This window comes from Diospyros lotus, chromosome 4 (assembly GCF_014633365.1).
Source record: "Diospyros lotus cultivar Yz01 chromosome 4, ASM1463336v1, whole genome shotgun sequence".
In the NCBI taxonomy this organism is placed as follows: domain Eukaryota; kingdom Viridiplantae; phylum Streptophyta; class Magnoliopsida; order Ericales; family Ebenaceae; genus Diospyros; species Diospyros lotus.
In genome coordinates this window covers 40111440-40127952 of record NC_068341.1, presented here as the reverse complement: position 1 = coordinate 40127952, position 16513 = coordinate 40111440, and the positions used below count along the sequence as shown (strand labels likewise).

The 16513-nt window shown below is 35.3% G+C and overlaps 1 protein-coding gene across 3 annotated transcripts; it reads left to right on the top strand.

The window, feature by feature from the left end:
* Positions 1 to 5963: 5963 nt before the first annotated feature.
* On the top strand, positions 5964 to 16050 carry LOC127800703 (histidine biosynthesis bifunctional protein hisIE, chloroplastic-like). 3 transcript variants are annotated; one of them, XM_052335474.1, is made up of 7 exons: positions 5964 to 6099; positions 8350 to 8460; positions 11707 to 11922; positions 14021 to 14266; positions 14346 to 14441; positions 14546 to 14697; positions 15637 to 16050. In XM_052335474.1, exons 3-7 carry the CDS (start codon positions 11767 to 11769, stop codon positions 15827 to 15829), a joined length of 843 nt encoding a protein of 280 aa, XP_052191434.1. In that variant the 5' UTR covers positions 5964 to 6099; positions 8350 to 8460; positions 11707 to 11766; the 3' UTR covers positions 15830 to 16050. The 3 variants fall into 3 exon arrangements, with proteins under 3 accessions (XP_052191434.1, XP_052191433.1, XP_052191432.1); XM_052335473.1 differs by having other exon boundaries at positions 11508 to 11922; XM_052335472.1 differs by lacking the exon at positions 5964 to 6099 and having other exon boundaries at positions 8093 to 8460.
* Positions 16051 to 16513: the final 463 nt, after the last annotated feature.

Sequence of the window (16513 nt, the reverse complement as noted above, 5' to 3'; positions counted from 1 at the left end):
CCCGTACAAAACACCCTCTTGGGGTTTATAGACAAGAAATTTCTTATTAGTAGTATCCTCTTGCATGTACTTAGCCTTCAACATATCCCATAATGCATTTGTTGGTGTGACTGTATGGTAGATGTTGAATAATGAATATGCTATGGTGTTCAGGATATGGCCTTTGCACATCTCATCATCGATGTCCCATTTCTGCCTCCTCCTAGTCTGAGCCACAGTCTCATTTTCAGTGTCCTTAGGCCTTGGGATGTTCAGCACATATGCCACTTGAAGGGTAATCAATAGGAACTAAACTCATTTCTACCACGTCAGGAAATTGCCACCATCAAAACGCTCCAGCTTGATGATGTTGGTAATCAATCCCTCAACGAAGTCGTGTTGTTGTAATAGAATTTAACCTTATATCCACCCTAAAATTTAACATTATTTACCTATAAAAATACTTAAAAAATCAAAGATACTATCATTTTTCTTTCTTTGTCCAATATTAACACATGGAATACCATATATCAGTCAATGGTAGTTAAGAAAAATAAGGCAAACATAAAGGATGTTTGGTTTATCGGTTTAACCACTTGTAAGTTACTCATTTAGATAGCGTTTATTAAAATGAGTAAAATAAGGTTGCATTAAGATAATTTATTTGTAAAGTTCAATATAATTTATCCGAATGGGGAATAGATAAATTTATTTGAAAAATTCAAAATAAAAAGTCACGTGACTTATTTTTAGATAAATTTAACAAACATAATGAAAAACACTTTTGTCCGATATGCTTTTCATATCCCATTTTTTTTTCCAATCTATATATTGGTTAACAAAAACTACCTTAGGTTATAAGCTACATGATTTATTTTGGGGAAATTCTATTTGTAGCCCGTAAAATTATTTTTCACAGCCCACATTTTGCCAAATTCTTCATTAATTTTAAAATTCCTATTTTACCCCCACAGCCCACTATTTCCTTCGACCACCCCCGACCATCGCCTCACCTCTTTCTTTCTCTCCCCGCACCATATACACATATACACACAAAAACACATACATATATATATACACACGGGCGGCAGCCATGGCTGCAGACCCACAGCTATTAGCCGACCCCCACACATACACACACATTCTCACTCACTCTCTCTCTCTGTGCAATGGTCGCGAGGTGGGTCGGCATCACTTGTTGACCTACCGGGAGACCCCCGCATCGCGGGGTTTAGAGGTTTCTCAAACTCCCGAACCCTGCGATGTGGGGGTTTCTCAAACCCCCGAACCTCGCGATTCGGGGGTTTGAAGGATCCCCGAACCTCTCGATGCGAGGTCCTCCTGGTGGGTCAGCCATTACTGACCCACCTTAGCAATGGTAGTGGGTTGCCGACCTACTTTGCGACCGTTGCAGAGAGAGAGAATGGGTCGGCTGCCATGATCGACGCCCCCACACACAAACACACTTATATACACACACACACACACACCAAAGTTCCATGGCCGCTGTCATGGAACCCAGCAGTCGAGGAATGCTCCCGACTACGGCTGTAATGGCCGCAGAGTGTTCCCCGACTGTTGGGTTCCATGGCCACGGTCATGGAACTTTGGTGTGTGTGTGTGTGTATAGGTGTCTGTGAGTGTTATATATATATATATATGTGTGTGTGTGTGTGTGTGCACGCGCGCGCGTGCGTGCGTGCTAGGTTGCATGGCCGAGGCCATCCCGTGTATGTATATATATATATATTTATATAGGTGTGTGAGTGTATATATATATATATATGTGTGTGTGTGTGTGTGTAAGGGTCGACCATGGGCGTCCCAGCAAGCGTGTATATATATTTATATGTATGTCAGTATGTGTTTGTGTATATATGGTGCGGGAAAGAAAGAGAGATGCGAGGCGACGACCGATGATGAATCGGATGAGAGGGTTGGCTGTGGGGGTAAAATAGGTATCTTAAAATTATTTGAAAATTTGATGGGATGTGGGCTGTGAAGAGTAATTCTTCGGGCTGCGGATATAATTTCCCTTTATTTTGTTACGCATTTATTAAAGGGGTGTCTAGCTTACCAATTTGACCGCTTATGAGTTATTTAATTAGCTTATAAGCTATGTAACTTATTTTTTGATGTATTCGACAACATTTAAGAGCTTAAACGTTCTATAACTTATAAGTTCTTCCAACAACATATGAGAAAAGCTGCCATCAACTTTTCCATTTAAACTCCTAGGAGCTTTTTCCATTAACCAATAAAATATCTAATTTACTCTCAAATAAAATATATATTTCCAACCAAACACCCTTTATCCCTATACCTTATCTATCGCCACGACCACTAGTCCCATATTCGGCCACCGTGTCTAGCTAGACCCATCTTCGTTGCTTGTGCCATTGTCATCATCTGTCATCCTCCATCTACCTGCATCACGTCATCTTCCATCGCCATCGTCCATAGCCCTAACTTGTTGCCTATAGCCCATCGTCGTCGCTATTGCCCCTGCTGCCTCGTTCGTTCACTGTATATATATAACATATATATATATATATTAATGTATATCGAATTAATATATTTAATATTTTTATTAAAATTTAGTATTTTTATAAATTTTATTTACCTCATTCAACAACATGTATATTTTCATATTTTTATCAAGTTATGATAGTTTATTAGCTCTTTTAAGCCAAAGCACATAACTACTAATTGATAGTTTAAAAGTACATTTATCTAAACACGTTATCAGCTTAAATGCTCCTAGACTTTTAAGTTTTATACAACTTAAAAACTATTGAAAAAAACAATAAGCCAAACACGTCATAAACATTTAAGAGGTAAAACACTACTAAGATTATAAACTATTTTAGCAGCTTATTCAATAAGTTCCCCCAGCCTTTTCAAATAAACCCTTAGTAGTTTATTTCGTTGACCAAATAAATGACTAATTTGCCCTAAAATAGCTTCCTAATTTCCAACCTCAACCTATCTCATTTATCCATGAAGCTCCCCCGTCATCGCCTTCTTCCAACTCCTTTGTCGCCATTCCCACTTCCATCCAGCTTCGATCATTGCCGCCTCCACTTCCTCCATCGCATTTGACCGTCGCCTCTAAATCAATCCCCATCGACCGTTGCCTCTAGCCTCCATCGTTTTCTCCTTTGTGTCTGTCACCGTCTTTCGCCACCCACGACTCTATCGTCCACCGCTTCCTCCTCTATCAGACTGTTTTATTTGTATATATATATATATATATAACATATATATATATTGTATTAATATATTTTTTTTATAATTGTATATAATTTATCAACTTGTGATAGTAACAATTTTATCAGTTGGATATCAATTTATAAATTTTTTAATTAAAAATTAATATTTTATGAATTTTATTTATATTATTCAACAATATGTTTATTTTTAGTTTTTTTTTTGTTAAATTCTAATAACTTATCTATTTTTTTAAACTAAACACATAACTATATAAAATACATTTATTCAAATACATTATCAACTTAAATGCTATTCAATTTTTAAATTTTACACAACTTATAAATAGAAAAACTTATAAGGTAGAAAGAAAAAAAAAAAGTAAGCCAAACAGCCTCATAATCACTTACACTTATCTATAACTTAGATGTTAAAGGGTATTACTCTCTCAAGTCTTAATTGTTATAGATATCGTATTGTTATAAATGAAATATAATTTTTATTTTAATAATTTTATTAATAAAATAACATAATAAATTAATGGTATATCTAATATTTTACTTTTATATTTAGTTTTGATGATCAAAATCATCCAATGATTTTATACTCTAAATCAAAGTATATGATTTGGAAACAAAAATCAATTTCAAATACCAAATAATCTATAATTTTCTATAGATGGAGATTTGCACAAATAAGTATTAAAATTTTAAAAAATCTCCTAAATATTTTTTCAAATTAGTTTTAAATCATTGGATAAATGAAGTAAAATATTTCAAAGGCAAAAGGTCATGTTGTTGATCCCAAAAAATGTTTTTTCTCTAAGTCTAAAAGATTAGCACATTCTAAACAGACATATAAAAAAATATTTTCATTTTGAAAAACTATATCCGAATATTTTGATATCTAATATCCATTGTTGTTAAAATAATTTTTCAATAAATAAAATGTATGTATTTTGAGAGTGGTAAATTTGCTAAATCCCGAGTTTGTATTAAAACCAAAATTCTATTTTTTTATGGTTATGGATTTTGATTTTTTAAATATTTTTATTAAATTAAAATATGGTGTACTTTCTTATTTACATTTATGTATTAAAGTAAATGGAAGGTAAAATATAAATTAAAGAAAATGTGGACATTTACTTTAAAGAAATGTAAATATAAATTAAAAAAATATAAATATGTTGTAATGTATTCATGCTATGGATTGTAATTTTTCTTCATCTATCAATAAAACATCTTCAATCTGTCGATTAAACCTTCAAATTAGTCAACTAAGTGCTTCATTTGTCGACTATGTGCTATGAATTTGTCGACTATGCCTTGCATCTGTCGGATTACCAGTGTTCAAGAAATTGAATCTGTCAACAGAAAGCCTTGCTTCTATCAACTGACAGTGAGCAATATTGTTTGTTATTTTTTATTAGTCTCATTCTGTCGACTAAGGTATGAATGTTGTCGACTAACAATGTGTGTGCATTTATATGATGCTTCATTAGCCTCAATTTGTCGACTAAGCTTTCAATTTTGTCGACTAACAGATAAATTCATTTTGTCGACTAAGTGTATTAGTCTGTCGACTATGTATTGTTTTGTTACTTGATCATGTCGACTATTTATTTTATTCTATCAACTAACTTTTTTCGCATAAAACTTCAAACGGCTAATTTTTTAAATTCCAACGGTCACAAACGGTTAGTCTTGGGCAAAGTTCTTGGGATGTTTATAAATACAAGTCAATGATGATCTTGTAAAACTAATGGACTGGAATGAATTGATTTGAACTTACATTTATACTCGTTTGTATTTACATTGACTGTGCTTCATTTTTCTCTCTTCAAGGCTTTGATCTAAATTTGCATTAATTTATTCAAGCTTTGTTTTGTATTTTGAGAGATCTTATAACAAAGAGATTCATCTCTTATTGTTAAAATCTTGTATTTCATAGCTTGTTGTGTTAGAAGACTTGCTCTTTGAAGCAAAGGGTTGAAATACTTAATTAGGTGCCAGAGGACTTACTTGTATGAGCAAAATGTTTGTAATTTCCTAGTATTGGACTAGAGTGTCTACTTGGTTAAATAGGAAGTTTTAGTAGATTGGTTGAAAAATCCTTAGTAAGAAACTAAGGTAGTGGACTAGGCTTGGTGAAGCCGAACCACTATATATTTTTGTGTTATTTGATCTTTATTTTTTCAAGCATTTGTTTATTCCTTAGTTGATTCACATATTTATTTTTCTTGATTTACATTATCATTTTATATGTTTTATGTTTTAAATCATTAAAACTTCAATTTGTATCAAAAAGTTTTTCAAATTCTACAAACTTTTTAAATTATTCAATTCACCCCAAGACATGGGTGTATCACATAAGATTTCAAACCTATCAATATCCACTAATTTAATTTATACTCTTTTTATCAACTATTAAAGTGAAACATTGCATAATAGTTATTTTCGAGCTTAACAATATGTCTTCACACTATTAATAATATAATGTTATGAGTTAATGATACATCTACTAATTAATTTTATTACAAGGTCATATCTAGCTGTGGCCCAATTTGTGGATTAACATTTTCATTTTGATTAACTTATATTCATCACATATGTATTGTAATTTAATGATTATATTTAATTTGTATTTTAATATTATTTTGTGATTTAATTTTTAAAATTATAAATTAAAAGTAAAATAAATTTTTTATTTAAATCCATATTCTAATTTGTATCAAATAATCGCAGGGTTTATTTTAAAAATAAACGTAACCAACTTCTAGGGCGCCGTTTCACTCCTTCAAGCTTCGCCTTCAAATCTCACCATTTTCTTCTCATCGCAGCCTCCGCCGGCGCCGGCTGACGCTTTGGACTGCCGACCCGACGCACCTCTCTATTTAGTATTTATAATCTGGTATGCTGTTCCTATACTAGCTTCTATGATTTCTATCTTGTTCGATTGGAGGTTGAAATTAATGGTAAAATTCAGCGTGATTATACGGTTGTTGAGGTTGAGATCTGTGGTTGGTTGAGGTGCCGCTCTTCTTTCTGATGCAGACCAAAAAAGGTCGGTCTGCCGGGGTGCGTGGGTGTGGTGCGTTGTGAGAGGACTAACTCTGATTTTGTGTAAGGCTTACTCGTTGTGTTGAAAAAGGGCGCGCGGGTGCCGCACGGGGTTACTGCCATTTTGTTGGATTCCTTAAAGAGCTTCTGTCTTTTGCCATTTATGTTTCATTAGTAGTTTGTTGCTTATCGCCATCTGTTAAGGGTGGTGAGTTGAGTTCAGCATTGCCGGACTTCTGGTAACCATTTGACTAGTTTTGATTTCTGTTTTTGACATGTTTTGTTTTGGCACTGCAATTATTTGTGAAATTGCCTCTATAACGTCTATACGGGACGAACTTTGTTGCGCTGCCATTATGAAATTACCTCTGGTTATAGTGCTTATGTTTTAATCTTTTGCAATTTTCTAAAGTGTATATGACTTCATGGTATGATTTTGACGGGTCAATGTTGTACTATCTTTGATCATTCCCTTTTTTGTTGTAAGCAATTATTTATGGAGTGTCTAAATATTGTTGTCTAAATATGTTGGATGTAGAACATGAATGCTTGCTTGTTCCTTATGTTCTGTATTGTTATTTTGAATTTGGCTGGAGAATGTAATTGTCATTTTGAATTTGTAGTCCTTTTATTTGTTGAATTATTGACGATGAGTCATAGGTAAGAGGGAGTAATTGAGTAAGAAAAAATTCTTGCTGTTCCTGTGGCAAGCACAATGTATAATCCTTTTTTTTTTCCGGTTAAGTACAATCATAGTTGTCAAACAGCTCCGCGTGCCTCATCACCACTGAGGCCCTGTGCCATGCTTGAGGGCTGCCTAGGCACATGCCTCATGCAAGGTGTGAGGCTCAAGGCCCATGAGGCACACAAGGCACATTCCTTGTATATACAAGCGCATTAAAACTCAATTTCTTGTCTATTTGTCATCTTAGATCTTATTTCTTGTTGATTTGATTGCATATTCTTGTATGTTGGTGAGAGGCAAACCTAGCGATGTAAGCTAGAGGTCTGCCGAATCTTCCACTCGGCTGGATCCTTTGGCAGTGATATTCACTCGTTAGAACTACTCATGTCTGTGTTCTGCTTTATTTTTGTTTTTTTCTTCTAATTTTTTTTGCAATTTACAAAAAACTAGTTCTATGCTGTAATTGTATTTCGATGTGTGTTCTACTCTTAATTTTTTTTCTTTCTTCTAATTTCTGTTGCAATTTAGAAAAAACTAATTGTTCTTCTGTAACTTTTGTGCTGTGTGTTCTGTTATAATTTTTTTTTCTTTCCTTTATTTGCAAAAGAATTTAGAAGAAATTATTTGTTTTCCTGTAATGATTTTTTGTAGTGTGTTCTGCTATAATTTTTTATTTCCTCTAATATCTTTTGCAGTTAGAAGAAACTAATTGCAAAAGAAACTAATTATTTTTTTTGCAATAATATTAGTTGTTATTATAGAGTTGGTCAGTTGTCATTTATGATTTTATGAGTTTACATCTACCTCTTTATACATATTGAAAAGAATAGTATATAAGTATTTTATAAGCATTTTGAATAAATGTCCGCCTCATGTGCCTCAGGCTCGTGCTTCACCTCGCGCCTAGGCCACAATCACTAATTTGCACCCCAATGCACCTTTGTATTCAATTTTTCTCTTGTTTCATTACTGTAAAAAATTAATAGAAAAATATTTTGATCTATTTTTCAGAGAAACTGAGATACCTGACCCATCCGCATCAGGGGTGGGGTTGGGGGTCAATTTATAGGCCCACCAGGGTATGGGGCAGGGATGGGGTGGGGGTGGGGGGTCAGGGGTGGAGATGGCTTGCCTGTCCTGCTGCCATTCTTGGCAGGCCCTATGGTAAACTACCGACCTAACATTGGATATCACAATGTCACACCCCTGCTTGTATATCTCTTGTATGACAGGCTTAGGCCACCAAATCTACAGAGGATCAGATGTGTGGCATGTTTCTCAATTTTTCCTATTGTCTTCAACCTTCTCATCAATTATTTCTTGCAGCTTCTGACGGCAATTGCCTTCTCTGCTTCCTTCTTGCTTTATATTTCTTCTTCCTTCAAGTTTGCTGTCTTTTTGTCTTTGGTGAATCAGTTGTACAGCACATTCATTTGCAATTCAAGAATCGATCTTGCTTTCTATGCTGTTCAATCGCCTCTGAAGGCTTGGCTGCTGGAAGGGCACAGTAACTGCATCTCAATTGGGGTAATTTTGCTTAAATGCTCCATTTATAAGCTTGCTTTGAAGCTGTTCTGTGTGTGATTCTTTCCAAACTGTGCTGGTATTCCAGATTATCTCATGCAATGTCTATTAGGATTTATTGGGTGGGTTTCTTTGTGCTTGAATTAAAATCTAGCTTGTTCTATTTGGATTTATTATGCGAGTGATAGTACTGTCAGTTTGATTCTTTATTTTTAGCAAGACTGTAAATGTTAAATAGTTTTTCCCTTTTTGTATTGTGAGTTGACCTATGTTCTTTGCGCTGAGAGTTTGGAAATGACCCAGTTCAGTTATGTTCAAGCATGTTGAAATTTTTGGAAACTTAGCTTATGGACTACGGAAGATAAAAGATGTTTCTTTACTTAACAAATGCACAACCAACAAAGTGAACAAGGTTGAGGCCACGTCATGCTTTGATGTTTTTTGAATGGTGCCGTTATGCTGAACCAAACAAATACTTCTCAAATGGGCTAACTGAATCTTCATATGTGACTCCAATTTGGTGGATACACACTAGCTTGTCAACTTGCTGCTCATATATCAGGAAGAAGAAGGTTGGCATGGCTTTATTACAGCCAAGAATGTGTCGAATTCCTACACCATAAAACTAAAGAAATTTTGTCTCCAAGAAAGTTTTCCCTCTGCTACAAGGTCTTCCCTATATATAAATAAGAGAAACGAGGTTATGCTGTTATTTCAGTGAAAGAAATCAGGTTATTCTTTTAGTTAATTATGTTGATAAATGACTTGTTCAATTAGTTGCGTTTGAGGATTTCTGGGTTACCACACTGCACAACAAGACATTATTTTCTGAAATTATGTATCTAATTCTATTTGGACATTGTTGCCTATTTTCTTTGTTTCTTTCATACAGCAGATGAACAACTCCCCCAAATAAATAAATAAATAAATCTATATAATAAAATAAAACGGTTTTTGAAAGTGTCTAAAATACATTTTGATTCTTATGACTGAGATGAATTTTGATCTTTAATCAATGGTTGAGATGAAATACCAACATACCCACCCCCCAAACAAAAAATTACCCCATCGTCCCTCACTGCGTCTCTCTCCCTCTCTCTTTTTCTCTCACAGATCCAGCCACCCACTCCCAAGGCATGGCCCATGAGGCAAACCCTTAGGGTGCATGAAAAATTAACTATTTAGGGCCCAAACCTCCCTTTGTAAGGGCCCACTTCCCAGGCCCAGCCGCCCCTCCCCTCCTGCAAAGCTTCGCCCTGCCCTTCTCCCTCTCTCGCTTTCGCTGCTTCCCTTGCTCCGTCCGTCACTCCTGGCTTCGGCTTCGTTTGGCAAAGCGGTTTGACCGCTTATAAGCTGTATCAATAGCTTTTATGCTGTTAAGAAAAGCTGGTGAGGTGTTTGGATACACCTCACCAGCGTTTAAGCTAAATAGCTTAAACGCCATTGGTATAGCGTTTTGCAAAAGCTATTGGGAGATAGCTTTTGCAAAAAGCTGTTTATTTAAAAGCTGAGTTGACCAAGTAATTTACCATTTTACCCCATCTTTTCACTGATTTTCAGCCATACCCTTCATCTTCTACCTCTGCCTTCCGCCGCCTTCTTCTTCAGCACTTCTGGCTGCCATCGTCAGCCATTGCAGTCACCCCCACCCACTGCTTCCCGTCAACAGTCGCCCCATCGGCAACGAAAGCTGCCCTCGCCCCAACCGCTGCTCCTATCGTCGCAGGCCGTCCTTCGCCCCACCGCTGCTCCCATCGTCGCAGGCCACTGTCGGCCGTGGCAGGCCGTCCGTCTCTCCATCGGCCGCTACCCGTCGCCGTCCTGCTTCGCCTCCCCTCCTCCCCGTCCCCGTTGCTGTCTGTGCGATGTATATATATATGTATGTGTATATATGTATATATAATAGCAAACATTTATATATATAATGATATTATATATATATTATTGTTATATAATATGTATAATAATATTGTATTAATATAATTTTTAATAATTATATATAATTTATTAACATTTAATAATAAAATTTTACACCATTCAAATAACATGTCTATTTTTGTCTTTTTATCAAGTTATAATAGCTTATCAGCTATTTCAAACCAAACACGTAATTATTAATTGATAGCTTAAAAGCATATTTATCCAAACACATTATCAGCTTAAACGCTATCTAATTTAAACGCTATTACATGATTTAAACACTACCCAGCTTAAACGCTGTTAAGAAAAAGCCTAGCCAAACTAAGCCTTCGCGTTCGCCCTCGCCGTCGGTGGCTCTCCCTCGCTCTCGCCTCTCGCTGCGCCGTCGGACCGTTGCTCGCTGCCTCTCTCTCCTCTCGCTGCTCCGTCGCCGGTCGCCAGTCGCCCTTCGCTCTCTCGCTTGCCCTGGCCGGCTCGCCTCGCCCTCGTGGCCGGTGGTGGTGGCTCGCTCTCCGTTGCTCACTGCCTCTCTCTCGCCCTCGCCGGCTAGATCTGCATCTGCTTCAAGCCTTCAAATTTCAGATCTGCTTTAGCCTTCAAGTTCAAGCCTTCAAATTTCAGCGGTTAGCCCCAAAATCTCAGGTACGGCACTGCCCACTCCTTCACTCACTATCTCTCTTTCTCTCCCTCTCTCTTTCTCTCTCTCACAGACCCCACCCTTCTCAATCTCTTCTCCCTCACCTTTCCTTCAAGGTAATCATTTCTTGCTTCGATATCTCATCAGTATGTGTTTCTGGAAATCATTTTCTTGATCTTTGATGTTGTCAACGAGCTGTGTTTCGTTTGGATATGTGTTGTTGTGGATGATTTATGAATTGTAATAATCTTCTTGGCTGAATCGATTTATGTCCTTGGAGCTGAAGTGTTTTGATTTGCAATATTATATAATATGCTTGTTTATTTGAGTTTTGTAGAGCGTATAATATAAATAAAATTATTACAAGTTTTTCATAAATTTCAACATAATACATATAAATTGTAATTGTATTTTAATCTTAATATTATTTACACTGTGATTTTAGGCATAGGTATACGCTAGTAAATAAATAAAAGCCTTATGTGTTGGATAGGTCTAAACTTGACCTGCAGCTGATCCGCCCATGCCAAGCTAGTCCAGTCTAAAGGGAGCAGAAATGTGTTGATCATGCTAACTCACTACCTGTTTTCAACCTGCCCATCCAGGCCAGCCCTGCCTGTTCAAGCCTATTTTTATTGCACAAAATGAAGTCTGCTAAATCAGCAGTTACAGAATGACTTGTTTCTTCTCAGGACCGGGATCAACTATCAAAGGCTTCCAGCTGTGTTGTTGCTGTTACTTCTGCTGCTGTTATGTATTCCAACTCCCTTCAAACTCTGAATGTTTACTGGGGAGGCCACTGCCTGTCTTCTAGGAGCCTTAACAAAAGCCTTAAAAAGAACGCACCAAATTTTGTTTCTGCTTGTAAACGAGAATTGCATCAGGATCTTTCCGGTGCATCTTCTGAGGTACTGTTAAATATCTCCACTGAAATTATTGTTTTCTTGAGGTTTTTGTCATGCATCAATACACTGACTGTTCTTGGGAAGCATATGCCAATAGTTTTTGATATTTTGAATATAAATGGTGTCAAGTTTTTTTCTTTGCTGTACAGGGTTCACTGCCTTATGGTGGTTTCTTTTCATGTATACTCTTACTTATCAAATAAAAATAAGTAGGAAATAAATAGACTAATAAAACAAAGAATAAGAGATTCTAAGTTTTCTAATAGACAAAATTTTGGTCTATGGAATCCATTGCAAGCGTTGATTAATTTGATCAATAGACAGTGTGATTGGTAAATGTCAAATGCAATTTATAGATTTGAATTTATTCATAGGACGCAATCACAATTGCAGTTATCTATTACTGATAATGGGGTGCAATAGTCAATAAATCTAGTTTCTGACATTGGTAGGGGTTATACATGTGATTATCTCACCATAGAGATTTGGAGACCATGACTGCCAAAAGAACATGGTGATGTGTGGTTTCTAGTAAAAGAACCATGTACATCCATGCTCTATGTTTACCATTATCACGTACTTAGGCTATAAGGCTTCTACAATAAAAGGGAATTAGCATAGCTGATGGAGTGTTGTACTAGCTATAGCATTACAAGTTGTACTCGGAGATTGGTAACCGTTTTTGGCGCCAATCTTTTGCTGAGGTGATGTATAAAAAGAACTGACCCAGCCATTTCAAATCATTGAATGAATTGATGTGAACTGAATTCCCGCCTCCTATTCGCTCTCTCTCTCGATCCTTCCCCCTTAATTCTCAAATTCCCTAACCTTCGTCCCTTCACTTTCCCCGCCAAATTCCCTTCTAAAATAGCTGAGAATTCCCCCATTAGATCTAGGATCTGACAATCATGAATTGACTTTTGAACTAAAATGTTGCCAGCCTGCTGCTTGCTTATATTTAGATTGATGTCATCGATTAGTTTCCAGACTTCATGCATCCTGCTCACACTAAACTGATGTCTATGCCTGGATTTACAAATTATTCTGAGTAATCTAGACTCATATATATTGTATACTTTGGCTGAACGATTGTGGTATTGATGGAATTATGACCATGTGCACGAATGCAGAATCTTTTTCCCTGGGGCCAATTCATGTTGCTGGTTTATTTTTTTCTGAAAGCACCACCTGAACAAATGTGTATCGTGTTATTTTGAATTGGATGCTCAAAATCCCTTTTGATATGGGATTAAGCTATATATATGTTTTCTTTTTTATATATATATATAGCTGTATATATAATATTATTGTGGAATTAATAGAATATATATTTGTTTTCTTATATCACTTTTAAAAAATATGTATAATGTTAGGTTCTGGTTGATGGTCACATGATGATTTGTGGCTAGTTTTGCACTATTTTCATATTACACCAAACAGTGTGGAAATGCTGGCATTTATCATTTTTTCCATGATTCAATCTCCCTCTCATGGTATTGAATGAGTCAGTGTTGGGTCTTTGCCATGTACATTGGGGGAATTGTTGAATCTCTGTCAACTAAAGAAAAGAGATCAAAACAACTGAGCTCAGTTGGATATCTCGAGGATATCTCTTGAAGTGCCAATAATTGCTGATTAAGTTGGTTTAAATGATGACACGAGTTACATCTGGAGTTCACAAATATATATATCATGTTCTGTTATCAGACATTCAAAAGCAACAATTATTGTACTTTGGCTTAAACGAGTGATTTTATTTGTTTAATTCTCAGAAAAGGAAAATTTTCTATTAGTTTCAATGACTTTTACTTGTGTGTGAGTATTTTCTACCTTGGAAATAAATTTATGGTTTGAGTTTGCCCATTTATGGTGTTAATCTTCTTCTTGTTGTACTTGTTCCAATGGTGCTGCACAGCTTTGGCAGGATTGTGGTATTTCAATATCCAAGCATTGCCCACTTTGCAAAGAGGGCTGATTATATACATTATTGGAATCAAATTAACGCATTTATGCCCCATTGCTCTTATCACTTTCATTCTTTTGTATCCTGTCTTTTGTCCTTATTCCAAATGATGGAAGTATGTCTAACAAGTTATTCTAGGTTGATAATCTGCTAGACACCGTGAAATGGGATGACAAAGGTTTGGCAGTTGCAATAGCTCAAAATATTGACTCAGGAGCCATCTTAATGCAAGGGTTCGCAAATAGAGATGCACTGGAAAAAACCATTTCCTCTCGTAAAGCAACATTTTACAGCAGGTCACGGTCAACATTATGGACAAAGGGGGAGACCTCCAAGAATTTCATTAATGTTCATGACATTTTTCTTGATTGTGACCGGGACTCTGTAAGTTCTGATGACTTCCGCAACTGCCATTATGTATATATCCCATCTCGATTACTCCTTAATTGGACCCATTTGTCAGATAATATATCTTGGGATGCCTGATGGCCCTACTTGCCACACGGGAGCAGAAACTTGTTATTACACCTCAGCTTTTGATTTCCAGAAGAATTCGGAGGTCCATATTCTATAACTTAGCATCTTTTACTACCCCCCTGAACACGTCTAGCTATTTTTCAGGTTTGTCTTTACTGGATTTTGATAGTAGTTTGGTTATGATAGGCCAAGGAAAGCAGGTTGGCTTTGACAACTCTGTTCTCATTGGAATCTGTGATTTCCAAGCGGAAAGCAGAGCTTTCAGGACGAGAAAATGAGAAACCGTCGTGGACAGAACGGTTGTTGACTGACGACAAGTTATTGTGCTCGAAAATTCGGTAACATCTGTGATATGATATTGGACTTTGTTAGATCTTCTTCATATATTTTTAGGCTAAATACACATTTTTGCTCGTACACTTACCTTTTTTTTCATTTAGATACTTGAATTTTTCGTTATTTCAATTATATTTATGAACTATATAATTTCAAATTAATTTAATTTTTATATTTTGACTTTTTTTTTTTATGTAGATACTTAAATTTTTTATTGTTTTAATTACACATTTAAATTATGCATTTTCAAGTTAATATAACTTATTTTCAAAAGTAATATTTTGTATAATTGGTGTATCTAACATTTGTATTGATTAGACACACCGCAAAATACACAAATACAGAAGTGTTAAAATAAATGTCACTTCAAAGTATTCAAATAATATTTTTTTTAGAATTTTCTCTAATTTTTTATTGATATTTTAATGTTTTATTCTTTAATTATATTTGGAAAAATTAGTATTATATAATTATTTTTTTAATTTATAAGTTTGCAAAATATATTTAAAACAATGATTTATAAAAGAAATAATATTTGGACACTTTAAAGTAATATTTAATGTAACACTTTTGTATTTGTGTATTTTGCCGAGTGTTTAATCTGTGTAAGTGTTAGATGCACTAATTACACATAATATTACTCTTGAGAAATGGTTAAATTGAATCAAAAATGTATAATTTAAGAGTATAATTAAAATAACGAAAAGTTCGTGTGCCTATATGAAAAAATGTCAAAGCACAAGGGTTAAATTGATTTGAAATTGCATAGTTCAAGAGTGTAATTGAAATAACGAAAAGTTTAAATGTTTAAATGAAAAAAATATGTTAAGCACTTGGGCAAAAAATATATATTGGACCTAATTTTTTACATTTTGAACATGGTTTACGCCTATGTTTAGCCATCCTGGCTGCAAAAATTTAGAATTTCTTGTCATTTGCAGGGAAGAGGCAGACGAGTTATGCCGAACACTGGAGGAGGAGGAGGAGTCGTCACGGACAGCCTCAGAAATGGCGGACGTGCTTTATCATGCCATGGTTCTGCTGTCTCGCAGGGGTGTTAAAGCAGAGGAGGTCTTGCAAGTGCTTAGAAATCGATTTTCACAATCAGGCATTGAGGAGAAGAGAAGTCGGTAACCACCACAACAATAAGCATTGAGCAAATAGTTGTCACAAATTTGTCTCATTTTTGTAAGCATATGATATATATTCGTAATTTACAAAACTATTAATCGTCTGATTAGACATCTTATTTGTGGCACAAACCCGTAATAGTGATTCCATGGGGTTTTGTTCATCAAAAAATGTAGGCACAAGGCAGAAACGTACCCCTCGTGATGTAGGACAACAATAATTCTGCTCACATTCTCATCTCTCTTGGTCACATTTTCAACATTTTTACAATTGTCACTGCAGCTATATAACTAGTTGTGTTTTTAGGTGTGTTTTGTAACGTGTATTTAAGTTGTGTTTTTAGGTGTATTTTATAGAATTTTTTACATTTACAATTATCTAAACATTTGTCTAAAAAAGTTGCCATTGATGTGGTGAAACAAATAGAAAATAATTGATTTAGAGTTGAAACAATTCAAACAACTACGAAAACAAACCAAAGTTGAGTTGATACAATCTTTAACTCTTTAAAAAATATTAAATGTTAATAACACACAAGTAATAATTTTGATTGATAAAAAAATAGTTTAAACTACAACAATACAACTTTATATAGGATATTGGAGATAGGATAAATACAGCCTATCATAGGGTTATAACACAAGACAATAAAGTTTTCCCAGTTCGGTAGCCACCTTTGACAAAGGA

What these genes read in the sequence shown, in the direction of transcription:
- LOC127800703 (XM_052335472.1), top strand. Translation starts at nt 8,095, where the DNA reads ATGGTAAACTACCGACCTAACATTGGATATCACAATGTCACACCCCTG. An exon ending in TTTCCGGTGCATCTTCTGAG is followed by an intron (nt 11,923 to 14,020) that starts GTACTGTTAAAT and finishes AAGTTATTCTAG; the next exon opens with GTTGATAATCTGCTAGACAC. An exon ending in TTGATTGTGACCGGGACTCT is followed by an intron (nt 14,267 to 14,345) that starts GTAAGTTCTGAT and finishes CCCATTTGTCAG; the next exon opens with ATAATATATCTTGGGATGCC.